Source organism: Pelecanus crispus, chromosome 29, assembly GCF_030463565.1.
Source record: "Pelecanus crispus isolate bPelCri1 chromosome 29, bPelCri1.pri, whole genome shotgun sequence".
Classification (NCBI taxonomy): domain Eukaryota; kingdom Metazoa; phylum Chordata; class Aves; order Pelecaniformes; family Pelecanidae; genus Pelecanus; species Pelecanus crispus.
Genome location: NC_134671.1, coordinates 610,136 through 637,963, shown reverse-complemented (window position 1 = coordinate 637,963; position 27,828 = coordinate 610,136). Strand labels below are relative to the sequence as shown.

The following is a 27,828-nucleotide window of genomic DNA, read 5'->3' as shown; positions in this document are numbered from 1 at the left end:
GCCTTCGGGCAGGCCGCCCTCAACAGACATGGCCGCTCCGGCTTCACTAGCGCCCTCTGCGCCTGCGCCACTGCTGGCGAGGTGGGCCCTTCCCTGTGCGCATGCGCACAGAGCATCACCCGCGGGCGCCGTGAGGGCGGAACGGGCGGAAGCGTGGGGCCGCGCTGGGGCTCTGCGCATGCGCGGCCGGAAGTGCGCGGCCGCCCCTGGATAAGAGGCCGAGAGACCCCGGCGGGGCCCTTTTTTCCCTGCCAGAGCCGCAGCCGCCGCCATGTGAGTGCGGCCTGCGCGGGGCTTGCGCGGGCCTGGAGCGGGGTCTGGGGCTCGGGACGGGGCCGGGGGGCCCATGGGTGGGGGCGTGTGGGGGCCGCGAGGCCTCGTGGGGATGGGGCCTGCGGGCGGGGAGGCTCTGAAGCCTGTGTGGGTCCTTGGGGCGGGAGTTGGGGGGCTCAGGCCTGTAGGATAGGGGTCTTTGAGGTGGGGTTTGGGGGGGCTCTCAGGTAGGAATTGGGGGCCCCTGAGGTAGGAGGTGGGGGGCTCTGAGGTAGGAATTGGGGGCTCCTGAGGTAGGAGGTGGGGGGCTCAGGGCTGTGGGATAGGGGTCCTTGAGGTGGGGTTTGGGGGGGCTCGGGCCTGTGGGATGGGGGCCCGTGAGGCAGGAGTTGGGGTGCTCAGGCCTGTGGGGGTCCTTGAGGTGGGAGTTGGGGGGCTCAGGGCTGTTAGGAGAGGCGTACTTGAGGTAGGAGTTGAGGGGCTTTGAGGTAGGAATTGGGGGGCTCAGGCCTGTGGGAGAGCGCTCCTTGAGGTAGGATTTGGGGGGCTCGGGCCTGTAGGAGTTGGGGGCCCCTGAGGTAGGAGTTGGGGGCCCCTGAGGTAGGAGTTGGGGGGCTCAGGCCAGTGGGATAGGGGCCCTTGAGGTAGGATTTGGGGGGGCTCTGAAGTGGAATTGGCAGGCCCAGGCCTGGGTTGAGGGGGGCTGAGGTAGGAGTTGGGGGCTCAAGCCTGTGGGAGAGCAGTCCTTGAGGTGGGAATTGGGGGGCTCAGGGCTGTGGGGGTCCTTGAGGTAGGGTTTGGGGGGGCTCGGGCCTGTGGGATGGGGGCCCGTGAGGTGGGAGTTGGGGGCCTCAGGCCTGTGGGGGGCCCCTGAGGTAGGAGTTGGGGCTCTCGAGGTTGCAGGAGATGGCTGTGCATTTTTTGGGGGGGCCTCCTGCCATAGGGATGAGCTGGAGGCAGGTGTCTTGAAGGTACGCAGAGGCTTCTTGGGGTGGGCAGAGGGGGCTGTTTTGGGGGAGGTCTGGAGGGAGTTTGGGGTGTCCCTGGGCTGGGGTCGGGGTTTCCCTCTGCACCCCCATAGCTGGTCTCTGTGTTCACCAGTAACACTGGGACCACGCAATTGTCCCGGTGCAGACCCCGTTCCCTCCCGCACACCGGTAACACCCACAAACACGAGACCCTTGCGGCGGCGGGGGGGGGGGGGGGTGGGGGGTTGTCCCTCATTGACGGGGACGCCCCTCTGCCTGTGTCACACGATGCTGGGCTCTGTGCTTGTGTGTTGCACCCTGTTGCGTGGCATCCCGACTTGGGGCGGGGGGAGTGCTCGAAGAATCACAAACGCGGAACCCAGTGATGCCCCTGTGTCACGTCCAGGGCTTGGGGACGCCCCTGGGCCACCTTGGCACCTCTGGGAGGTTAAAGGACCCCCCCCTTCTCTGCATAGACACCTCACCTGTGGGTGCTGGAACACCCCTTGCAGGGTTTGGGATGTGCGCCGGTGGTACCCAGTACCCTGTGACAAGTCCTTGGGGGGACACCCAGTTGGCAAGGCGCTCCCAGAGCCTTCCCAATTTATACTGGAAAAGGCATTTAACCTCACTGGGACCCGTAGGCACTTGCTTTTACTTTTTAATTAAAGGGGGTTGGTCTGGACCCCCCCAATTACAGGGTTTGGGGGGGAAAAGCAGGGGACAAGTGTCTCTCCTGACCCCCATCCTGTTCTCTCTACAGCATGACTGACTGGGAGACGGCCCCCGCCGTCACTGAGACGCCCGACATCAAACTCTTCGGCAAATGGAGCACTGATGACGTGCAGATCAACGACATCTCCCTCCAGGTATTTTTTGGTTGGGTGGGGACAAGAGGGGGTTTAACGGGGGTTCCCACATCCCTCCCGTCAACGGACGGAGTCTGACATCGTATCCCGCCAGGATTACATCGCTGTAAAGGAAAAATACGCCAAGTACCTGCCCCACAGCGCTGGGCGCTATGCGGCCAAGCGTTTTCGTAAAGCCCAGTGCCCCATCGTCGAGCGACTCACCAACTCCATGATGATGCACGGCCGGAACAACGGCAAGAAGTTAATGACCGTGCGCATCGTTAAGCACGCCTTCGAGATCATTCATCTGCTCACCGGGGAGGTGAGAAGGGCGCTGGAGGGGTTATTTTGGGGCCCTGGAAGGGGGTTTTGGGGTCCTGGGGGTGGATTTCAGGGTGTTTGGGGGTGCGGTTGAGCACTGGAGGGCTGGTTTGGGGTCCTGGGTGGGGTTTGGGCACTGGCGTGGTTGGTTTTTGGCACTGGGGAGATGGTTTTTGGTGCCCGGGGGGATGGTTTTGAGTGCTGGGGAGTGGTTATGGATGCTGGGGGTCTGATTTCTCTCCCCGCCTGGTGTCCGGCAGAACCCCCTGCAAGTCCTGGTTAACGCCATCATTAACTCCGGACCCCGTGAGGACTCGACCCGCATCGGTCGCGCCGGCACCGTCCGTAGACAGGCCGTGGACGTTTCCCCGCTGCGCCGCGTCAACCAGGTACCTCCCCTCTTCATCCCTAAACCCCGACAGGCTGCCAACCCCCTGTCCCCATGTCCCTGATGTCCTTTTTCTGTCCCCGATGTCTTTCTCCTGTCCCCCTCGCCCTAGGCTATCTGGTTGCTCTGCACCGGAGCTCGCGAAGCCGCTTTCCGGAACATCAAAACCATCGCTGAGTGTTTGGCCGATGAACTCATCAACGCTGCCAAGGTGAGGAGGGGGGTGGAGCTGTCACCGCTGTCACCTTCTCTCATGAGTTGGGGACGCCACGGACACCCCTCCCCCCAAAACTGACTTGCACCCATCTCCCCCCTGCCCAGGGTTCTTCCAACTCCTACGCCATCAAGAAGAAGGATGAGCTGGAGCGCGTAGCCAAGTCCAACCGTTAAAAAGCCACCGTTGTCACCAGCCCCCCAATAAAATTCACTCGTTCTCTGTCCCCCCTCGGTCCTCCCTGTGCTGTGGGGCTGGGAGGGGGGCACACGCCGTTTGGGGTTGGGGGCTCCGGGGGATCCCTGATGTGGGCGGCTGAGCCCCGCGCAGGGGCTGCGGCTCCGTGTCCTTGTCCCCAGGCCTGACCTGCCTCATTCCCCCAGGAAAGGTTGGGGTGCTCCCTTGCTGTGGTGCCCCCCTTTTTTTTGCACCCCGTTTTTCCCTGGGTGGGGGGGAGCGGTGCGCAGGGAGGGGCAGAAGGCAGAAGAAAGGATCGGGATAAACAGAGCCGGGCGGGAGCGGGATCTGTCCTGGGAACCGGCTCCTTGGTGGCCCGGGACCCCCACCAAGGCCAGTGTGGGGTTTGGGGGGGCTCTCAAAGGCGCTGGGGGGGTGGGTGGTGGCAGGGGACCGTCCCCCCCAGCCTTGCCCCAGCTCATGCAGGCAGGGCAGGGCAGCGCGGTGGGTGTGACGGTGGCGGACGTCCTCCTTGATCCCGGCACCGCCGGCTGCGCCCGGAGCTGAGCGGCGTCTCGGCGAGCTTCAACCGCTGCCACGCTCGGGGTGCAGGTAAGGGGGGTGTGAGCTGAGCCCCCCCAAAATTTGGGGTGGGTGGTGGGTTGGGGAGCGCTGGCTGAGCTGGGAGCGGGTGCTGGTCCTTCCACCTTGAAGGTCAGACCCCTGCAAAACATTTTTTGGGGGGGGTGGTGGTTTCTCCAAGGGGGGTTCTTGGCACCCCAGGAATGTGGGGGGGGAATGTGGGTTTGGGGGTGATTTGGCTGGGGTACCCCATAGATTTCGGTGTCCCCGACCCCACGGGTTGCCCTTATCGCTGCCAGGTAAACACCCTCTCCCTCTTCCCACCTTACCAGGGACATTGCTGCTGCCACCGCCGCCACGGTCACCGCCATGGCTGGGGACGCCGAGGGGGTCTCCCCCCTGGATTGCATCATCTGTTTCACCCCCTACGATCGTCTCTTTAAGGTGCCCAAGGCGTTGGGGTGCGGTCACACCTTCTGCCTCGAATGCCTGGCCAGGGTCACCGTGGTGGCCCCCGCGGCTCCCACCTTGCTCTGCCCCATCTGCCGCCGCCCCACGGCGTTGCCCCGCCGCCGCGGACCCCCGGCTTTGCCCACCCGCACCGATCTCCTGGCTCTCCTGCCCCCCGGCCCCACCGGCTCCGTCCGCTTCAGCCGTCCCAAGGGGCTCCTTTACGTCCCCCCCGGACACCCCAAACCCCCTGACCAGGTCCCCACCGTCACCCTCAGCCTGGAATTGGGGCGACCTGAGCCCCCCGCTCCCCCCAACCAGGGTTGGTCCTGGACCTCTGGCCGGTGGTCTCTGTACCGAGCGGTGGTCTTGATGGTGGCCTTGATGGTGGGAGGGGGCTTGGTGCTCTGCGGAGTCTTCCTCTTCTTCCTCCAGCCCGTGGCGTGCGGTGAGGGGGCGCTGGTGACAAACAGCACCTGCGGGGAGCCCGGCTGGCCCCCATATTAAGAGGGGACCGATGGTGTAGCCCCCCCCCTCCCCACATTGCGGACCCCCACGCTGTCTTGGTGGCCTGTGGACACCCCACAGGGCCAAGTCCCCGCTCCCCCGTGGACTCTGAGCTCGTGCCCTCGCCCACCCATGGCTTGGGGTGGGGGGGGGCACCCACCTTGGGGTCAGGATTTTGGCGGGGGGGGGGGGGGGGGCGGGGCACAGGACCCAGCCCTGTGTCCCCCCTGTATTAAAGCGGGTTGTTTTCCTGGATGCCGACTGTGTCCCGGTGGTTCTTTTTCCAACCTTGGATCCCAAGGGCAACCCCCTCGCTGCCCCTCCCCAGCTCAGGACGCCTGGGTCCTGGGATTGGATTTTTGAGCTGTAAATCGCCAATTTTGGTTCGGCAGAGGACCAGGGCTCCCTGCTGTTGTGTCCCTGGTGTTTGGGGGTGAGTAGGGGTGATGGGGTGTCCAATTCCTTCCCCCCCCCCCCCCTTCCAGAAGGTTCTTCCCCTTCCCTTTCCACCCTCCCGTGGTGCCTGGCACGGCCACCACCTTCCCCAGCCCCTATCAGCGCTGTCCCCGGTACAGGTGGCACCAGTGGCACAGGGTAGGGACGGTGTTCGGCGCTGGTGTGTGTTTTGGGGGGGTGTGGGGGGGGTTGGATCTGGTACCACAGCCAAAGGGCAATGGGGGGCAGGGACCCCCACCTGGATTTTTTTTGGGGGGGGGGGGTGATTTCAAAGCAAGGACATGTGGGTGGTTGTTGCTGTGTGGGTGGCTGAATGCTGTCACCCTGAAGCAGCCAGGGTGGTTGTACCTGGTACTGGACCGACTGGATCCAGGAACAGTTGGATCCAGGATCAGCCTGTACCCAGGAACAATGGGATCCAGGGCCAGCCTGATCTGGGAACAGCCGGATCCTTTCCTTGGACTTGCTGGCACCCCCCACCCCAAAGCTGAGCCCAGCTGATGGAGGATGACTGACTGTGAGCTCTCCGACTGTACTGGGGTACCCCTGGTCTGGGGAGGGACCCAATGCCAGTGGTTGGGGTACGGTGTAGTTCCCCTTTCACGATTGAACACCACAACAGACACATGAGAAGAAGCAGGGTCCGGTTGTCCACTAAAGTGCGACTGTACATACGAGAAACCAGACCCCAAATACAACAGTCTGCACGTACAGGACCTGACCTAAGGCCGTGCCCGAACATACAGCCCCAGCTGCAGACTCTCTGCCTGCGCTCACACCTCACCACAGCCAGTTGTGAGCTACCGTTGGATGATACAGCGTAAAAACTGGATCCAGTTGCACCAACAACTGATCCCAAACCAGCCATTGGCTACAACCAGACCGTGCGTTACGGTAACCAATCCCAATGTGCAATACAATTTGATTGTACGTGCAAGTTGTGCACTACAGTCTGACTAGACTTAGACTCAGTTGTACCCTACAGCCTGACATTAAACTACGGGAATTGCCACTTGCGACACAACTGCCTGCATCCCTGGGCCCGATCCTGCATCCCCACGTCGCCTGTATCGACACCGGGCTACAACAACACTGTTACAGGGGATTAACAGGGTGGTTGATTGCTACGCCGGGAGCCGAGCTCTGGTTGTGCGCAACAGCGCGGGGCAATGGAGGGGATGTTGTGTGGGTGTAGCAGGGAGAGGTTGGAGGGGGACAAGTCAACGGGACTGGCTGACTGTGTGCTACAGCTGGAGAGGGAGACGGGACGGCTGTAGGGGAGGTTGGAGGGGGTGCTGCATGTTGTTAACTCAGCCCTTGCTCACTCTGCCCTCCCTTTAATTAAGAATCATTGTCTACCTGCCCCCCTCCCCCCCCCCCCAGTTTTCCGCCTGACAACAGTTGGAGGGTGGGTGACACTGGGAGCCCCGGGAGGGGGGACCTGGCCAGAGCCCTGGTCTCCCAGTTTAAGACGAAGAGATGTGTTTAAAAAAAAAAAAAAATCAATAATAAGGCAAAGAGGCTCTGCCCTCCCTGCCTAGCCCCACCCACTGACCCCACCCCACTTAGCTCCACCCCTCAGTAAATAGCCCCGCCCCCCCAGGCATCACTTATAGAGGAGGTGGACGCGGCTACCATCGCAGTTGCCCCGGCCAAGCTTGTCGGCTTGTTCCGAGACCAGGCAGCGGACCAGGGGGAGGTTGGGCTGGTAGAAGGGGGCCGGGGGGGCCGGGGCGGCGCTCAACCCTGGGGAGAAATGGTTGTCAGCCTCATGGGAAGGGTTGGACGACCGTCGGCGGGACCGGAGCTGCTGGCGGTCCTGGAGCTGCTGGCGGAGCTCTGACACACGTTCCTCCTTCTGCCGGGTGACAAATTTGGGTCAGATACCACCCTACTACCCCTTATCAGTGTTGAGACCCCCTCCCACATCAGCCCCGTTGAGGTGTTGGCGCCTTGGAGATGATCTACCCCTCTTGGCGCAGGGAGCAACACCTTGAAGCTACAACCCTGAAGCTACACCCCACTTCTGCGGGGTTCCCACCCCCAAACTATGGTTTGGGGTTCCCCACCCACCTCAGCGATGATTTTCTCTAGCTCCCGGTTCTCTTTCTCCAACAGTCGGGATTTCTCCTCCTCGTTGTTGTTGGTGGATGAGCCCGTCTTCATGGTGTCCTGCTGCTCCGACTGCCACTCGCCTCGGGTGATGAGGCGTCGCATCTGCAATGGTCCCCGGTTGTCAAAGCTGTGCCCCCCCCTCCCCAAGGCAACACCCGCACCCAACTGTCCTCTGTGTCCCCTGCCGACTGTCATCGCCAACTCCATGACCCTACTGGAGAAGAAACCTCCACATCTGCAGAGGCAACACCTTGACCCTACAAGGGAGGACATAGGATGACTGTTCCTCCCCACCCGAGAAGAAACACCTGGACCCCACCAGCCCCTTCCCCACCGGCACCTTGGGGACAAAGAGGACGACCAAGGTGATGTAGGAGGAGAAGACGACGGCCAACGAGGCGAAGGCGAAGGCCGCGTCCTGTTGGCTGCTGAGGATCATGGTGACGGGTGCCGTGATGAGGCAGAGGACCTATGGGGGAGGAAGGGGACATTTTTGGGGGGGGGGTGTCACCATATGGGATGTACGGTGAAGATTGGGGGGGGGGCACAGCCACCCCGGCTTACCGCCACATTGTAGATGGCCATGCCCACTGCTCGGTGGTCGTTGATCTTCTCCGTGGACACGCTCTTGGTCTCGTATGCCAGGAAGATGCCCAGCAGCAGCAGCAACCCCTTGAAGCCGTAAAATATCCCTGGGAGGGGAACCATGGGGGGTCAATCAGGGACCCCCCCCACCTGGCCCCATGGGTGCCTGGGCCTCCCCTTGGCTCTCTACAAAGTGTCACCAACCCTGTTGTGCCCCCAACCCTGCTTGTGCCCCCAACCCTGCTTGTACCCCCAACCTTGCCTGTCCCCCCCCCCCCCCCTCAGCCCTGCCTGTACCCTCCCAGTCCTGCCCACGCCCTCAGCCCTGCCCGTACCCCACCCCCCCGAGCCCCCCCATGCCCACCGAGCCACGTGTTCATCTTGGTGGAGCTGCAATGCTCCAGCTGGGGCAGGATGGAGACGTCCGTGTCCGTCTTGGGCTCCTCCTTGGTGAACTCCTGGGGGTGATGGGGTGGGAGATGGGGTGGGAGGGGAGATGGGGTGAAGGGGGGGAGCCTTTGCTGTGGGTTCCCCCCAGCAGCGCCCTGATGCCATGAGCATCCCCCCCAATGTCAAGAGCATCCCCTCAAGCAGCACCCCAGCACCACGAGCACCCCTGCCAGCAGCACCCCAACACCTTGGGCATCCCCCCAATGTCAAGAGCACTCCCTCAGTAGCACCCCAACACCATGAGCATCCCCCCCCCCCAGCATCTCCCCAACACCTCGAGCACCCCCCCAATGTCTCGAGCACCCCCCACAGCATTGCCCCACCTCAATGGTGCGGTGCAGGGGGTCTACGATTTGCCAGATGATCAGCGTGACCACATCCAGCCCCACAAGCAACCCCACAGTGGCATACAGCTTCCAAGGCTCCAGGGTCTGGGTGTGGGGACAACAGTGTCACCAAGATCCTGTGCCCCCCAGTCCCCCCGCGCCCCACTGGGTCACCCCTCACCTTCCTCTTCTCCTTCTTCTCCTCCTTCTTGGTGAAGACGGTGTGGACCCACCAGATCTTGGTGAACATGCTGCCGTACGCCAGGCTGAACCCCAGCCCGAGGAGCCACAGCCGAGCCTGGGGAGGGTACGTAGGTTGGGAAGAGCCGGTTGTACCTCCCCGTCCAGCTGTACCCACCTCCACTGCACCCCCCCAGAGTGTACCCCCTCCTGTAGACCTCCCTTGACCAACTCCTTTGGAAGTCCACAGCTCTACTCCCAGCTGTACCCCTTCCAACAGTCCCAGTCCCCTGGTGCATCTCCAACTGTTCATCCTCCAACTGACCCCATCCCCTGGCTGTATCTCCAACTGTTCTTCCTCCAACTGTCCCCATCCCCTGGCTGTATCTCCAACTGTTCTTCCTCCAACTGTCCCCATCCCCTGGCTGTATCTCCAACTGTTCCTCCTCTGCCTGTACCCATCCCTGGCTGTATCTCCAACTGTTCCTTCTCAGGCTGCCCCACCCCCTGGTTGTCCCCACTCCACCTGTACCCTCCAACACCCTGCCAGCCCCATACCTGACAGACGAAAGGGAAAAGCCCTGGCCCGATGTGGTACCCGTCAAGTCCCAGGGGGAATACGGCAGCAAGCGCCAGCGTGCAGCCCACAGCCGTCATGTTGTTCAGGTACGGCTGTGAGTTCTGGATGTACCTGGGGAAGGGTTGTTGAGAAGATGGGGGTGTCACCCAGTCACCATGCTCAGCTATCGGTGGTGCACAATGTTCAGTTAACCCGTCAGGATGCGAGAAATGGGGACACGAAGTGAGATAATGGGAAACCATGTGCTACATCCAGACCCTTGATAGCGCCCAAAGCTCCTACGCAGCGAGACAGGCAACTGGGATAGCTACTAACAGCAACGTTTTGTCACTGTCATCTTCCGTAGGAGGACACGGGAGCACATAATCCCTTTTTTTCCCTCTGGGTGTTGCTAACCGTACACTGCTGAGCTTTTTTTAGCAGCTATGGAAAAGGAAAGGTGTGATATTTCCCCAAACCCCAGGAAAATGGGGAGGATTACTGACCGGACATGCCCGTTGTAGATGTTGAAGGCCAGGCAGATGATGGCCAGGAGGATGCCCAATGAGGCCAGCACTGAGACGGAGATGAAGAGCTTCTGGGACAGGAATCGGAAGGTGGTGATGACCTTGGTGTAGTCGGCTGGAGGGGCACCTCCTGCAGAGCCCATGGCACAATTAGGGGGCGTGGGGGTGGTCTTCCCAACCCTTCCCTGTGGCAGTGACCCCCCCCTGCTCACGCCCCACATGCGGTGCTGCTCACCAATCCACTTGTCGTTGTTGTACCAGGACAGGTTGTCCTTGGTGCTGTCGTAGTAGCCGATCTTCTTGTAGACACCTCCTGCAAGGGCAACGGAGATGGGCCAGGTGGGAGGGATGGAGGCATGACACCCCTCCAGCATTTGCGCACACCCCCACAGGATCCCAGACTGGTTGGAGGTTGGCAGGGACCTTTGGGGGGTTGTCTGGTGCAAACCCCCTGCTCAAGCAGGACCACCCAGAGCCCGTTGTCCATGACCACGTCCATGTGGTATTTGGATGTCTCCAAGGACGGAGACTCCACCAGCTTTCTGGGCACCTTCTGCCAGTGCCTGGTCACCTGCACCACGAAAAAGTGGTTCCTGATGTTCAGCTGGAGCTTCCTGTACTCCAGTCCCTTCATCACCTTCATTGTGGTCCTTTGCTGGATGCTCTCCAGTAGCTCTCTTGTACTGGGGAGCCCAGTACTGGCCCCATATCTCTAGGTGTGGCCTCACCAGTGCTGAGCAGAGGGGAAGGATCACCTCCTCGACCTGCTCCACCACTCCTCCTGATGCAGCCCAGGACACTGTTGGCCGCATCGCTGACTCATGGTCAACTTGGTGTCCACCTGCAAAGCTGGTTGACCCCCAGCCTGTCCTGGTGCCTGGGGTTGTTCCTGGAGCACTTCCCCTTGTTGAACCTAATGAGGTTCCTCTCATCCCATTTCTCCAACCTGCTGAGGTTCTTCTAGATGGTTCTTCAACCCTCTGGCATCTCAGTTGCTCTTTGCAGTTTGGTGTCACCAGCAAACCGGCTGAGGGTGCTCTCTGCGCCATCATCCAGACCATTGATGAAGATGTTGAACAGGACTAGACCCAGTATTGACCCCTGGAGCAATGGTGACTGGCCTCCAACTGGACCTTCTGCCACTGATCCCCACCCCCTGGACCTGGCTGATCAGCCGGTTTTCAGTCCACCCCACCGTCTGCTCATCCAGCCCAGACTTCGCCATCTTCTCTATGGGGATCTTCTGAGAGACAACAGTGCTGAAAGCCTTCTTGAAGCCAAGGTAGACAATGTCCACTGCTCTCCCCTCATCTACCAAGCCAGCAGAAGGTGGTCAAGCATGACTTCTCCTTGGTGAATCCATGCTGACTACTCTTGATGACTTTCTTGTCCCAAGCTCCTTGCTTGTCCCCCGAACCTCCTCCACCTCGGGACCTCCCTCTGTCACATGCAGGAGCAGTTGTGTGTTGGTGAGGACACGTGGCCAAAAGGGTGCGGAGAAGGGGGTTGTCCCATGTGTGTTGCCACCCCTTGAGATGTTGTGCGGTGGCGGGACTTGCTGGAGTGTGCGCCTCGGAGTGGTTGTGTGCTGTTGTGCAGACAACATGGCCGCAACGCCGAGCTGCGGCTGTTGTGCGTGTTGCAGGATGCTGGGTGGTGGTCACCACGTGCAACATGGTGACAGCGTCACCCTGATATGGCTGCTGCCTGTGCTCACTCACCTTGCAGCTGCTCAATGAGCGTCCAGGCCATGCGGGAGCCGCTGGCGTCAAAGACAACGTGTCCCTGTGGGGTGGGATGGAGATGGGTGTCGGAGACCTGTCAGGGGGCAGGACCATGTCCCCAGAGGGGTGCTGGGAGAATGTTTTCTCTGGGAGTTTTGGGGTGGCTCATGAGGGAACCCTTGATGGATGCCTTCAAGGCACCTCCAGCACCACCTTGAAGGTGGAGGAGTTGGGGACATGGGAGACCTTGTTGGGGAGAAGAGGACACGCTGGGGCCGGGGACTGGCAGGGGCTCATGTGTGGGCAACGCACCGAGACGCCCTCGAAGGCAGAGGAGTTGAGGGCCCGGTAGATCTCATCGGTGATGTTCTTGTTGTTGTAGTTGAAGTCCTCCAGGCGCAACCCCTTCTTGACCAGCTCCGCTGAGGTCTTGTTGAGGGCCAGAGCCAGTGCCCAGATGGCATCGTAGGCCAGTGGTGCCTCCTGAAAGCCACCTGTCTCTTCGGGGTTCTTGCCCAGCCTCTTCTGCAGCTTCTCAATGAACTCCTGGGACGTCTGGGATGAGGAATAAGATGGTGGTGATGTGGTGGGTGGGATGGAGTGGACCCCCTGGGAGTGCCATGTCCCCCCCCCCATCCTCCCCATACCATGTTGGAGATGCTACGGGTGTTCTCAGGGTTGAGCATGACGATCTCGGTGGTGACGTGTCCTTCCACGGCCTCGGCCATCTCCGCCTCGGTGCAGTTGATGGCTGGATCCTTGATACGGAACCAGTTGTCAGCGTACCAGCCGATGAGGAACCAGACGTACTTCTTGCCGTACAGCTTCTCCTTGTAGACCTGTGTGGGCCAAGATGCAGTGGCCTTACCCTTCACCCCATCCTTCCCACCACCCCTCTGTCCATCGCTCTTCAGCCCATCCCATCCAGCCACCCTTCACTCATCTAGCATCCTTCTCCCCGTCCTGTCCATCCATCCAGACCTCTGTCCATCCACTCTTCACCCCATAACTCTGCTCAACCTTCCCACCATCCCACCTGCCCATCCTGTCCATCCAGCTGGACCTCTGTCCATCCACTCTTCCCTCTGTGCCTCCACTCAACCATTTTCCTTCCCACCATCCCACCTGCCTGCCCACCCACCGGTTCTATCACCCTCACACCTCCCACGCTTCCACCCATCCATCCTCATGTCTTTCTGCCCACTGACCCACACATCCCACCACCCTTCACCCCATCCCACCACCCATCTCCCCACCCTCCCAACTGCCCCACGTCCACCTGATGTCCACCCCCTGCTTCTCTACTGCATGCCATCCATGGTCCCCTCCTCCCATGTGCCCCCAAGGTGCCCACCCACACCACATCCCCCCTTTCTACCCCTCACCTCGCAGAAGACCTTACGCGCTTCTGTCTCGTAGAAGAGCCCCACGATGATACGGGCGTCCTGGCGCTGCAGGGAGATAAGTCACCCTGGGGTGGGATTTCTGCTCCCCTTTGCTCCTAGAGGGTCCACCCCACCCAGCCTCATTTGCATAACTTTGCATAGGGCTGTTGAGGAGGACCAGAACCTTGGCATTGCATGGCCAGGTCATGGATATTGCTCCCCCATCTCCTGTCCAGAGGAGATGCGTCGTTGACCAGCATGCTGGGGCATCTTGGGGTGTCTCTGCTCCCTTTGGAGCGCAGGACATGGCCCCCCCTGCACCCCGATGGTCGTGGGCGCCGCGGGGGAGGACTTGGTGGGGACGAGGACCTGGGCGCAGGCGAGACGGCCTCACCTTGAGGTTGCGCACAGGCGCGGCGGGGTCAGAGAAGAAGCTCTGGCGGAAGGTGATCTCCAAACCGGCTTCCTTCACCCGCTGGTCCAGGTCATCGAGGGTCTGGTGGCGGACGGGCAGGAGGGGCGGGGAGCAGGCGGGGGGGGCAGGCAGGGAGCGGGGCGGAGGGGGAAGAGAGTGCAGAGTGAGTCCGGGGAGGATGGAGGGGTTGAGGGACACCAAGCAGGGGTTGGGAGGCGGGTCGCTTGCCGGGGGTCAGCGTTACATACCATGGGAGGGGATTGAGCTTGGACCTGGACGTCACCGGCTCCAGGATGGGGGGGGTGAGAGGTTGTGGGGCAGAGTTTGGGGGGGGGGGGGATGGGGGCAGCAGCAGGCAGGGAGCGGGGGGTTGCCGGCGTGCGTACCGAGGTGAAGACCTCCGTGGTCTGCTGGATGGTGGCGATCTTGGTCCAGCCCCACTTCTTGAAGAGCTGGACGCGGGTGGGGTTGTGCAGGGTGGCCGAGGGGTGGGTGCGGAAGAAGGTGGGGAAGCGCTGGCGGTTGGAGAGGGCGGGGGAGCTGGAGCCATAGGAGAGCTGTAAGGTTGCGGGGGGGGGGGTGTCAGTGCCCAACAGTCGTCCCCCCCCCAACACCGCTACAGCCGCCTGGAGCCCCCGTGTCACCCGCCCGAGTGGACCGTGGGCGGTTGTATAGGTGCAGATGGCAGGAATCACAGTGGGTGCAGGTACAACTGTGGGCCACTGGCAACAGCCCCGCGCGTAGCTACAGCTAGACGCGCCCGCAACACCAGCATGTGTCAAAACACCCGCGTACCCAGCAACAACCATCTAGATAGGGCTACAGATGTAGCAACAGCCACAGAGAGAACAAGCTGAGAGAAACAACCTGAGAGCAACAACTGCACAGGCAGCAACAACCTGAAAGCAACAGCCACACACAAAGTGACAACTGCACACATAGCAACAACTTGAAAGCAAGTCGCACACGCAGCAGCAATCTGAAAGCAACAACCACACATGTAGCAACAGTCGCACACACAGCAGCAACCTGAAAGCAACAACCACACATGTAGCAACAGTCGCACACGCAGCAGCAATCTGAAAGCAACAACCACACATGTAGCAACAGTCACACACACAGCAGCAACCTGAAAGCAGCAGCCCCACGTGAAGCAACAACCACACAGGCAGCAATAACCACATGTGTAGCAACAACCACATGTGTAGCAACAGCTGCACACGGACCAACAACCACACACAGAGCAACAACCTGAGAGCAACAGCCCCACACGTAGCAACAACCTGAAAGCAGTCACGCTTGTAACAACAACCGTACACGTGCCAACAACCAGACACGTAGCAACAACCTGAAAGCAACAGTCACACACATAGCAACAACTGCACAGGCAGCAACACCCACACACGTAGCAACAACCTGAAAGCAACAGCTGGGCACCTAGCAACAGTTGCCCACACAGCGAAAGCCGTATTTGCCCATAGCTGTGGCAGGACGCAGCCACACCAGCAGCAACAGCCGCACCCCAGCAACAACTGTAGCTACAGCCGTGCGCGCAGCAATGCCACACATTCCCCACCACCGCCGTTTCGCTGCGCGCCCCGCTGCCTCCAGGCATGTACCGCCCTACAATGACCACCCCCCGCCCAACCACCACATGGACGCCAGGACACAGCCCCACGCCAACACCCCATCCCAGTACACCCCAACGGGCAACAGCTCTTCAAGCACAGCCGTGCCGCCTCCATCCCCACCTCGGTCTCCACCCAAGCCAACGGGCCCCAGCGCGGTCGGGGCAGGAGCCAGGGGCGAAGGGGGGATCCCCTCCTGCGTCGTCCCCCCCCAGGAGCCCCGTGTCCACGGGGACAACCCCGGGGACGACCCTGGCGACGACCCTGGGGACGACCCTGGGGACGACCCTGGCGACGAGGAGATGGTTCCTCACCACGATGAGGTTCCACATCCGGGCAGCCTCGGCCACCAGCGTGGAGACGCTGCTACAACCGGGCATGAGGATGATCTTGATGGGGTCGTTGTAGAGAAGCTCGTAGAGGTACTTGGTGGCCTGGCCGGGGTCACACTGCGGGGGGGGGGACACACAAGGGAGTTGGGGACAAGGGGGGGGGGGATGGCTGCTGGGACACCCCCCCCCCCCACAGCCCCCCAGTACAACCCACCGGCTGCCACCCAGCTCCATCCCAAAAACCCTCCTGGGGGGGATCCAGGCGCCCGGGCATCCGTGGTTTGACCCCATCCGTGGTTTGACCCCATCCGTGGTTTGACCCCCACCCGGGCGTCCGGGATGGGGGAGGGGGGATGGGATGGGGGGGGTGCCTGCCCCACCCCCACCCCTCCCTCCATGCCCTGCTCTTTCTTGGGGTCTATGAATAATTCAGGGCACGACGGGGCCGGAAAAGGAGCCAGGCACCGTCGCCATGGCAACCCAGTGGCAGACCCAGCAGCATCCGTTGCCGTGGCAACTGGGCAGTACCAGTAAAGGGGGGGGAGGGGGGGCTGGGGGGGGGGGCAGAGGGGGAATGGGACAGGCAGGACAGACGGACACTGGGGTAAGGGATGGACGGATGGGGGTGCAGGAGCGGCGCTTGGTGGGGTACGGGGTGGGCAGTTGGGGTGCAGGGGGGGGGATTTGGGGGGGGGGATGGGGGGAGCGGACAGACGGAGGGAGGCGCAGGACGGATGGATGGCTGCGGGAGGGTGCAGGGTGGGGAGCAGAATGGGTGGGGGGCACGGGGCGGGGGAGGGGCACGGAGGGGGGCAAGGCCGGGGTCAAGGTCGCCCCCACGCCCCCACCAAGGCTGGGTGCCTGGGTCCCCCCCCCGCCTGCCCCCCCCCCCCCCGCCTGCCCCTGCCTTCACCTTGAGCTGCCCACGCCGCCTCTGCCCCCCTCCTCCTCCCCACACCCCCTGCCCTGGCCCCATAACCTCCACCCTACGCAGTGCCCCCCCCAGCGCCCCACAGAACCCCCCCAGCCTCTCCCACCCCCCACCTCCCTCTGCCCCCCAATATCCCCCCCAGATGCACGACGCTCCCCCAACCCAGACCTGTGCCCCCCCAAACATGCCCTGTGCCCCCCCCAAACATGCCCTGTGCCCCCCCCCCCCCCAAACATGCCCTGTGCGCCCCACAGCCCCCAAAGCCCCAGCACCCCGCCAGGCTCTGCGTCACCAGCCCCCCCGGCACATACCCTGCCCCCCACCGCTGCCCTATAGACCCACAGTGCCCTATAGACCCATGGAGCCTCCCGGCCCCTGCCTGGGCCCCCCTGCCCTATATATTTACCCCCCTGCCTTGCCTTAACCCCTCTGCCCCTGCCCTATATACCTGCCACCCTGCCCTATATCCCTGCCCTATATCCCTGCCCCATCCCTGCCACCCTACCCTATATCCCTGCCCCATCCCTGCCATCCTGCCCTATATCCCTGCCTCATCCCTGCCACCCTACCCTATATCCCTGCCACCCTGCCCTATATCCCTGCCCCATCCCTGCCACCCTACCCTATATCCCTGCCCTATATCCCTGCCCCATCCCTGCCACATATCCCTGCCCCATCCCTGCCACCCTACCCTATATCCCTGCCCTATATCCCTGCCACCCTGCCCTATATCCCTGCCTCATCCCTGCCACCCTGCCCTATATCCCTGCCCTATATCCCTGCCCCATCCCTGCCACCCTGCCCTATATCCCTGCCCTATATCCCTGCCCCATCCCCTATATCCCTGCCCTATATCCCTGCCCTATATCCCTGCCACCCTGCCCTATATCCCTGCCTCATCCCTGCCACCCTGCCCTATATCCCTGCCCTATATCCCTGCCACCCTGCCCTATATCCCTGCCCTATATCCCTGCCCCGTCCCCTATATCCCTGCCCTATATCCCTGCCCCATCCCCTATATCCCCTACCCCGTCCCTGCCACCCCTCGCTGTGCCGCGTCCCCCTGCACCGTCCCTGCCACGCGTCCCCATCCCCACCTCCCCTTGGCGTCCCCTCTGCCCCATCCATGGCTCCTCTCAGCATCCCCCTGCCCCATCCCACCACCCGTCACCGTCCCCCTGCCCCATCCCCACCACCCCTTGGTGCCCCCCCTGCCCCATCCCACCACCCATCAGCATCCCCACCACCCATAAACGTCCCCCTGCCACCTCTCACCACCCCCCTGTCCCATCCAGGTCACCTCGCACCATCTCCCTACCCCATCCCCACCACCCCTCGGTGTTCCCCCCCCCGCCCCATCCCACCACCCATCACCGTCTCCCTACCCCATCCAACCACCTCTTGGTGTCCCACCACCCATCACCATCCCCCTGCCCCATCCCTACCACCTCTTGGTGTCCCACCACCCATCACCATCCCCCTGCCTTATCCCTACCACCTCTTGGTGTCCCTCTACCCCATCCCTACCACCTCTTGGTGTCCCTCTACCCCATCCCACCACCCATCACCATCTGCCTGCCCCATCCCCACCACGTCTTCATGTCCCCCCACCCCATCCCTACCAACTCTTGCCATCCCCCTGCCCCATCCCCACCACCCATCATCATCCCCACCACCCATCATCATCCTCACCACCCATCCCACCCCCTCTTGGTGTCCCCCCACCCCATCCCACCACCCGTCACTGTGTCTCTGCCCCATCCCACCACCCATCATCATCCCCACCACCCATCCCACCACCTCTCGGTGTCCCCCCACCCCCTCTCCACCACCCATCATCATCCCCACCACCCATCCCACCACCTCTCGGTATCCCCCCCACCCCATCCCACCCCCCCCCATCCCCTCTCTCACTTTACTGTCATGATGGATGAGCCGCAACTCATAATCGGGCAAGATGTCCCTCCGACTGTTGATGTCCTCCAAGGCCATACGGACGGCGGGCAGGCAGGCCTGGCCCCCCGGCCACCCCCCGCTCATGGGGAAGAGCGCCCCGACGTGTACCGCCTTCTTGCCTGTACCCACCGACGGGCGCGACACCAGCGAGACGCTGAGCACCACCAAAAGCCAACGAGGTGGCTTGGGTGACACCAGGGGACCCGCCATTCCCGGGGGTCAAGACGTTTGGATGTCGGGGATTCGGTTGGCCATGGCGTAAGAGGGATTTGGGGGGGTTGGGGGGGGGGGGGTGTTGATGTCACCGGCTCCGGAGGTGAGGTTGGAATGGTAATGAGGTGGGGAGGGGAAATGGGGAGTTGTGGGGAGGGAGGGGAGGAGGGATGGGGAGGGAAATAGAGGGATGGAGAGCGGCGAGATGGAGGGATGGAGACGGGAAACTAAGAGGGATTAGGATGGAAAATAATGGGCTGGGGAGAGGAAAATAAGAGGGATGGGGAGCAGAAAACAACGGGATGGGGACCGGAAAATAAGAGGGATGGGGAGCGGAGAGATGGAGGGATAAGGACGGAAAATAAGAGGGATGGGGATGGAAAATAAGAGGGATGGGGAGTGGAGAGACGGAGGGATGGGGATGGAAAATAAGAGGGATGAGGATGGGGAAATAGACGGATGGGGAGCAGAAAGATGGGGAGCGAAGAGGGCTACGGAGCGGAAAATACGGAGGGACGGAGAGCAGAGAAGACGGAAGGACGCGGGACAGAGAATACAGAGGGATGGAGATGGGAAAAGGCGGAGGGATGGGGATGGGAAAACAGAAGGATGGGGAGCGGGAAGATGGAGGGATGGGGAGGAAGGGATTGAGAGCGAGGGCTGGAGGGAGAGGGGGGCTGGCAGGAGGGGAGGCAGGGATGGAGGCAGGGATGGAGGCAGGGATGGAGGCAGGGATGCGGGAGAGGGGAGGGGAGGGGGGACACATGCGGAGGGAGGGAGGGATGGATGGAGGAGGGAGAGGGAGGGAGGGATTGGGGGCGGGTGGGTGATGGGGAGGGCTGGAGAGGGGGGAGAGGAGGGAGGAAGGCTGGGAGGAGGAGGGGGGATGGAGGGAGGGGGGATGGAGCGAGGAAGGCTGGGAGGAAGAGGAGGGGGAGGGAGGGGAAGGGATGGAGGAGGGAGGAAAGGTGGGGGGAGGAGGAGGAGGGAGGGGGGATGGAGGAAGGCTGGGAGGAGGAGGGAGAGGGGCGCTGGAGGGGTGGAGGAAGGGGGCTTCAATGCCGTGAAGCCACGTGGGGCTGGATGGGGGGGGTGGTCCCGGGGGGTGCCCACCCCCCCGGGCAGAACTGGGGGGAGCCGCGGTGCCGTGGGGTGCTGCGGACAGGCCCAGCTGGGGGCGGGGCGGGGAGGGGGCACGGGGGGGCACGGGGGGACGTACTCACCTGAGAGAGGGCGACGCACTGCGGGGGGGAAACTGAGTCACACAGGGGCACCCCCCCCATGGGGGCTGGGGCTGGCACTCGGGCCCCCACCCCGGGAACCCCCCACGGGGACCTGAGCCCCCACCCACGGACCCCCCAGCCCCAGGGACCCCCCATGAGGACCTGAACCGGGACCCCCAACCCCACAGTCACCCCATGGAGACCGGAACCCCCAGCCCAGGAGACCCCCCATGGAGACCTGAACCCCTACCCTGGGGACCCCCCGACCCAAGGAAACCCCCCAATCCCAGAGAACCCCCCCATGGGGACCTGACCCCCACCCCAGGGACCACCCCCATAGGGACCTGAACTGGGACCCCCAACCCCAGGGACCCCCCATGGAGACCTGAACCCCCATCCCAGGGACCCCCAACCCCAGGGACCCCCCATGGAGACCTGAACCCCTACCCCGGGGACCCCCCAACCCAAGGAAACCCCCCAATCCCAGAGAACCCCCCCCATGGGGACCTGACCCCCACCCCAGGGACCCCCCCAACCCCAGGGACCCCCCCCATAGGGACCTGAACTGGGACCCCCCAGTCCCAGAGACACCCCATGGAGACCTGAACCCACCAACACAGGGGACCCCCCAACCCCAGGGACCCCCCATGGAGACCTGAACCCCCATCCCAGGGACCCCCAACCCCAGGAACCCCCCCCATAGGGACCTGAACTGGGACCCCCAGTCCCAGAGACACCCCATGGAGACCTGAACCCCCACCCCAGGGACCCCCCCAACCCCAGGGACTCCCCCCATGGGGACATGAACTGGGACCCCAGTCCCAGAGACACCTCATGGAGACCTGAACCCCCAACCCAGGGGACCCCCCCATGGACACCTGAACCCCTACCCCGGGGACCCCCCAACCCAAGGGAACCCCCCAATCCCAGAGAAACCCCCCATGGGGACCTGAACCCCCAGCCCAGGGGACCCCCCAACCCCACAGACACCCCATAGGGTCCTGAACTGGGACCCCCAGTCCCAGAGACACCTCATGGAGACCTGAACCCCCACCCCAGGGACCCCCAACCCAAGGGAACCCCCGTGCAGACCTGAACCCCCACTCCACGGACCCCCCCAACCCCAAGGACTCCCCCAATCCCAGGGACCCCCCCCATGGGGACCTGAACCCCCAGCCCAGGGGACCCCCAACCCCAGGGATCCCCCCCATAGGGACCTGAACTGGGACCCCAGTCCCAGAGACACCCCATGGAGACCTGAACCCCCACCCCAGGGACCCCCCCAACCCCAAGGACTCCCCCCATGGGGACCTGAGCCCCCCAGCCCCAGGGACCCCCCAACCCCAGGGACCCCCCATGGAGACCTGAACCCCCACCCCAGGGACCCCCCCCCTGGGGACCTGAGCCCCCATCCCAGGGGACCCCCCAACCCCACAGACACCCCATGGAGACCTAAACAGGGACCCCCCAACCCCAGAGACACCCCAGGGAGACCTAAACAGGGACCCCCCAACCCCAGGGACCCCCCATGGGGACCTGAACCCCCACGCCAGGGACCCCCCAACCCCAGGGACCCCCCATGGGGACCTGAGCCCCCACCCCAGGGACCCCCCCAACCCCAGGGACCCCCCCCATGGGGACCTGAACCCCCACCCCAGGGGACCCCCCAACCCCACAGACACCCTATGGAGACCTAAACAGGGACCCCCCAACCCCAGGGACCCCCCATGGGGACCTGAACCCCCACACCAGGGACCCTCCCAACCCCAGGGACCCCCCATGGGGACCTGAGCCCCCACCCCAGGGACCCCCCAACCCCAGGGACTCCCCCCATAGGGACCTGAGCCCCCATCCCAGGGGACCCCCCAACCCCAGGGACCCCCCATGGAGACCTGAACCCCCACCCCAGGGATCCCCCAACCCCAGGAACCCCCCATGGAGACCTGAACCCCCACCCCAGGGACCCCCCCCAACCCCACAGACCCCCCCCCACCCCCTCCCACCCCCTGGGGCCCCCACTCACGCTCGCAGATGGGTTTGGGGGTGCTCCAGCGCCCCAGCTTGGTGCAGTTGCTGCGGGCGCTGCCCACCAGGCGGAACCCGGGGTTGCAGCTGTACTCGGTCCACGTCCCCTCCACCGGCACCCGCTCCATCGCCCGCGCCACCGCCTGCCCGTTCTCCAAGCTCAGGTGCATTTTGGGGCAGGTCCTCACTGGTTGGGGGTGCGAAGGGGTGGGGTCAACGCCACACCCTTCCCCGGGTAACCCCCACCGACGCGGTGGCTGCTGGTTGGGATGGTGACGGTGATGAAGATGGTAAGGGTGATGGGGGTGTTAATGGTGATGGGGATGCTGATGGTGACGGGGATGCTGATGGTGACGGTAACAGTGATGGTGACGGGGATGCTGATGGTGATGGTAACAGTCATCGTGGTAAGGGTGACAGTGATGGGGATGCTGATGGTGACAGTAACAGTAATGGTGACGGGGATGCTGATGGTGATGGTAACAGTGATGATGGCGATGGTAACAGTGATGGTGGTAAGGGTAACAGTGATGGGGATGCTGATGGTGACGGTAACAGTAATGGTGACGGGGATGCTGATGGTGATGGTAACAGTGATGATGGTAGTGATCATGACAGTAACGGTGATGGGGATGCTGACGGTGACGCTGATGGTCATGGTAATGGTAACAGTGAAGGTGATGGTCATGGTAATGGTGATGGAGATGCTGATGATGACGGTGATGGTATGGTGATGGGGATGGTGCCGCTAACGGTGATCATGAGGGTAATGGTAACGGTGACAGTGATTGGTGATGGTAAGGGTGATTGGTGATGTTAACGGTGATCATGATGGTGATGGTAACGGGGATGGGGATGGTGCCGCTAACGGTGATCATGAGGGCAGTGGTAACGGTGACAGTGATTGGTGATGGTACCGGTGATGGTGATGGTAATGGTGATTGGTGATCATGATGGTGATGGTAACAGTGATTGGTGATGCTAATGGTCATCATGATGGTGACGGTAACAGGGATGGGGATGGTGACACTAACGGTGATCATGAGGATGATGGTAACGGTGACAGTGATGGTGATGGTGATGGGGATGGGGATGGTGCTGCTAACAGTGATCATGAGGGTAATGGTAACGGTAACAGTGATTGGCAATGGTAATGGTGATCACGACAGTGATGGTAGCAGTGATGGTGATGGTAACAATGATTGGTGATGCTAATGGTGATCACGACAGTGATGGTAGCAGTGATGGTGATGGTAGCAGTGATGGTGATGCTAATGGTGATCACGACGGTGATGGTAGCAGTGATGGTGATGGTAGCAGTGATGGTGATGCTAATGGTGATCATGATGGTGATGGTAACGGGGATGGGGATGGTGCCACTAACGGTGATCATGAGGGTAATGGTAACGGTGACAGTGATTGGCGATGGTAATGGTGATCACGACAGTGATGGTAGCAGTGATGGTGATGGTAGCAGTGATGGTGATGCTAATGGTGATCATGATGGTGATGGTAACGGGGATGGGGATGGTGCCACTAACGGTGATCATGAGGGTAATGGTAACGGTGACAGTGATTGGCGATGGTAATGGTGATCACGACAGTGATGGTAGCGGTAATGGTGATGGTAGCAGTGATGGTGATGCTAATGGTGATCATAATGGTGATGGTAGCAGTGATGGTGATGCTAATGGTGATCACGACAGTGATGGTAGCAGTGATGGTGATGGTAGCAGTGATGGTGATGCTAATGGTGATCACGACGGTGATGGTAGCAGTGATGGTGATGGTAGCAGTGATGGTGATGGTAGCAGTGATGGTGATGCTAATGGTGATCATGATGGTGATGGTAACGGGGATGGGGATGGTGCCACTAACGGTGATCATGAGGGTAATGGTAACGGTGACAGTGATTGGCGATGGTAATGGTGATCACGACAGTGATGGTAGCAGTGATGGTGATGGTAGCAGTGATGGTGATGCTAATGGTGATCATGACAGTGATGGTAGCAGTGATGGTGATGGTAGCAGTGATGGTGATGCTAATGGTGAACATGATGGTGATGATAATGGGGATGGGGATGGTGACGCTAATGGTGATCATGATGGTGATGGTAACGGGGATTGATGACGCTGAGAGTGATCATGATGGTGATGCTAACTGATGGTAACAGTGATGGTAACAGTGAAGGTAACGGTGATGGTGACGGTGACAGCAACGGGGATGGTGACAGTAACAGGGTGACGGGGACACTCACGGCAGCGGCTGGGGTGGCCCATGGCGGTCCAGGTGCCGTCGCGCTGACACTTGCGCACCTTGGGCCCCACGATCTCGCGGTCGGGCCGGCAGACGTACTCGATCTCGTAGTCGAAGGGGAGGAAGCGAACGCTCTGCACCTCCTCGGGGGTCAGCCCCCGGTAGCGGATGCCCCCGTCCCGCGGCGGGTGGATGATCTGGCAGCCTGGGGGGGGTTGGCGGTCAGCGTCACGCCGGGGTGGTGTCACGCGTGTCCTCGTGCGCTCACACACACGCGTGTCACCTACCTTCGGTGAGGTTCACGTGGATGGCCGCCCGGTTGGGCTCCGCGCTCAGCGCCAGCAGCAGCAGCAGCAACATCTATAGGGGACGACGACAGCCCCACACTTATGGGGGGGAACATCCCCTATCGAGTACTCCCCACACATGCTGCAACACCTATAGAGGACACCCCGCCTGCCCTGCATCCCCTATAGAGAGTACACCACATGCCACGCACCCCTATAGAGTACGTCCCCTATAAACTACACCCCACATATGCTGCATCCCCTATAGAGAGTACACCACATGCCACGCACCCCTATGGAGTACATCCCCTATAGACTACACCCCACATATGCTGCATCCCCTATAGAGTACATCTCACATGCCCTGCATCCCCTATAGACTACACCTCACACATGCTGCAACACCTATAGAGGACACCCCACCTGCCCTGCATCCCCTATAGAGAGTACACCACATGCCACGCACCCCTATAGAGTACGTTCCCTATAAAGCCCATCCCACACGTCTTGCAAGCCCTATAGAGGACACCCAACATGCCCTGCGTCCCTTATAGGGTACATATGCTAGAGTACACCCTGTGCCCTGCATCCCCTATAGAGAATACACCACATACCATGCACCCTTATAGAGTATGTCCCCTATAGAGTACACCCCACACATGCTGCAACGCCTATAGAGGACTCCCCACCTGCCCTGCATTCCCTATAGGCTACACCCCACATATGCTGCATCCCCTATAGAGTACACCCCACATGCCCTGCATCCCCTATAGAGTACATCCCCTATAGAGTACACCCCACATGCCCTGCATCCCCTATAGAGCACATCCCCTATAGAGTACACCCCACATGCCCTGCATCCCCTATAGAGCACATCCCCTATAGAGTACACCCCACATGCCCCGCATCCCCTATAGAGCACATCCCCTATAGAGTACACCCCACATGCCCTGCATCCCCTATAGAGCACATCCCCTATAGAGTACACCCCACATACTCTGCATCCCTTGTAGAGTACACCTCATGTGCCCTGCATCCCCTATAGAGTACATCCCCTATAGAGTACACCCCACATGCCCTGCATCCCCTATAGAGCACATCCCCTATAGAGTACACCCCACATACTCTGCACCCCCTATAGAGTACACCTTACGTGCCCTGCATCCCCTATAGAGCACATCCCCTACCGAGTACACCCCACATACGCTGCACCCCCTATAGAGTACCCCCCACACGCCCTGCATCCCCTGCAGAGCACACGCCCTATAGGATACACACCACAGCTGCTACACCCCCTATAGAGCACACCCCAACTACGCTGCATCCCTTAGAGCATACGCTCACTGGAGTCCACCCACGTGCCCTGCATCCCCTATAGAGCACACCCCACATGCTATGCATCCCTTATGGAGTACATCCCCTATAGAGTACACCCCACACAACAGGCATCCCCTATAGAGCACATCCCCCTACCGAGTACACCCCACGTATGCTGCAGCCCCTACAGAGTACACCCCACATGCCCTGCAGCCCCTATATAGCGTACATCCCCTATAGAGCACGCCCTATAGATTCCATCCCCTGTAGATCACGTTCCCCATCGATTATGCCCCACATCCCCTATGGAGCACGCCCCGCCGCGTGCACCCACACACACAAGCATGTCCTCCCCTATAGAGCATGGCCCGCTGTGTATGCACACAAGCCCAGCGTCCCCTATAGAGTACCCCCACGCGCACACCCGTGCTGATGCCCTATAGAACACACCCCCACGTGCGCACACCGGCATCCCCTATAGAGTGAAAACGTGGCATTCCCACGTGGCACACGCAGCACGCAGGACGTCACCTATACGTACTTACAACTCCTCTCCTATAGGTGTCAGAGCAACCTACACCCCGCTTGCACACCCATGGTGCAACCTACACCCATCTTACACGCTCACAGGCAACCTACACCCCGCTTGCACACTCATGGTGCAACCTACACCTTGCTTGCATGTGCACAGTGCAACCTACACCCACCTTACACGCTCACAGGCAACCTACACCCCGCTTGCACACTCATGGTGCAACCTACACCTTGCTTGCATGTGCACAGTGCAACCTACACCCACCTTACACACTCACAGGCAACCTACACCCCGCTTGCACACTCATGGTGCAACCTACACCTTGCTTGCATGTGCACAGTGCAACCTACACCCATCTTACATACTCACAGGCAACCTACACCCCACTTGCACACTCAGAGTGCTAGTTACACCTGTTTGCACACACAGGGCACGAGCTACAGCCGTTCACATGTGCTGTGTAAGCTACACCCCATTTGCACACTCACAGTGCAAACGACACCCTGCTTACACACGTACAGTGCAAACTACACCCATTTGCACACTCAGGGAGCGAGCTACAGCTGTTCCCACGTGCGCTGTGCAAACTACACCCTGCTTGCACACTCGCAGTGCAACCTACACCCCGTTTGCATGCACACAGTGCAAGCTAGAGCAGTCTGCACACACAGGGCGTGAGCTACAGCTGTTTACACATGCACTGTGCAAACTATACCCCATTTGCACACTCACGGTGCAACCTACATCCACCCTACACACGCACACTGCAAACTACACCCTGCTTGCGCATGCACGGTACAAGATGCACACGCGTTGTCCCCTTCTATGCATGCACAGCGCAACCTACATGCCGCTTACACACGCACGGCGCTAGTTACACCCGTTTGCACAAACAGGGCACAAGCTCCAGCCGTTTGCGCATGCGCTGTGCAAACTACACCCCGTTTACACCCACAGTGCAAACTACTCCTTGCTTACACACGCACAGCACAAACTACACCTTTACACACACAGTGAGTGAGCTACGACCGCTCACACATGCGCTGTGCAAGCTACACCACTTTTGCACACCCACAGTGCAAACTACACCCCATTTACACACACATGGTGCTAGTTACACCCCGATTACACAAGCACAGTACTAGTTAACCCCGCTGACACACACACAGCGCTAGTTACAACCCTTTACACGCACAGGGTGCTAGTTACACCCCAACTACACACGCACAGTACTAGTTAACCCTACTGACACACACACAGCGCTCGTTACACCCCTTTACCACGCACAGGGTGCCAGTTACACCCCAATTACACACACACGGTACTAGTTAACCCCGCTGACACACACACAGCGCTCATTACACCCATTTACCACGCACAGGGTGCTAGTTACACCCGATTACACAACGCACCGGTACTAGTTAACCACCCGCTGACACACACACAGCGCTAAGTTACACTCCTTTACACGCACAGGGTGCTAGTTTACACCCCAATTACACACGCACGGTACTAGTTATCCCCGCTGACACACACACAGCGCTCATTACACCCCAATTTGCACACACAGGGTGGTAGTTACACCCCGATTACACACGCACCGTACTGGTTAACCCCCGCTGACACACACACAGCGCTAGTTACAACCCTTTACACGCACAGGGTGCTAGT

At 61.2% G+C, this 27,828-nt stretch overlaps 2 protein-coding genes across 2 annotated transcripts; one reads left to right on the top strand and one right to left on the bottom strand.

Annotated features, from left to right (window-relative positions):
- The first annotated feature begins 218 nt into the window (after nt 1-218).
- On the top strand, nt 219-3,241 carry RPS5 (ribosomal protein S5). Its single transcript, XM_075725342.1, has 6 exons — nt 219-273; nt 2,005-2,110; nt 2,205-2,414; nt 2,674-2,802; nt 2,914-3,012; nt 3,123-3,241. Exons 2-6 carry the CDS (start codon nt 2,006-2,008, stop codon nt 3,189-3,191), a joined length of 612 nt encoding a protein of 203 aa, XP_075581457.1. The 5' UTR covers nt 219-273; nt 2,005; the 3' UTR covers nt 3,192-3,241.
- Nucleotides 3,242-6,793: 3,552 nt separating this feature from the next.
- Nucleotides 6,794-24,363, bottom strand: GABBR1 (gamma-aminobutyric acid type B receptor subunit 1). Its single transcript, XM_075725351.1, has 22 exons — nt 24,306-24,363; nt 24,020-24,223; nt 21,760-21,948; nt 19,737-19,754; nt 18,259-18,419; nt 15,396-15,530; nt 13,840-14,010; nt 13,433-13,534; nt 13,039-13,104; nt 12,301-12,492; nt 11,966-12,208; nt 11,651-11,714; nt 10,165-10,242; nt 9,909-10,059; nt 9,402-9,534; nt 8,845-8,961; nt 8,661-8,768; nt 8,252-8,345; nt 7,867-7,994; nt 7,643-7,771; nt 7,261-7,404; nt 6,794-7,045 (listed from the first exon to the last, which is right to left on the bottom strand). Exons 2-22 carry the CDS (start codon nt 24,039-24,041, stop codon nt 6,794-6,796), a joined length of 2,697 nt encoding a protein of 898 aa, XP_075581466.1. The 5' UTR covers nt 24,042-24,223; nt 24,306-24,363.
- Between the last annotated feature and the right edge of the window lie 3,465 nt (nt 24,364-27,828).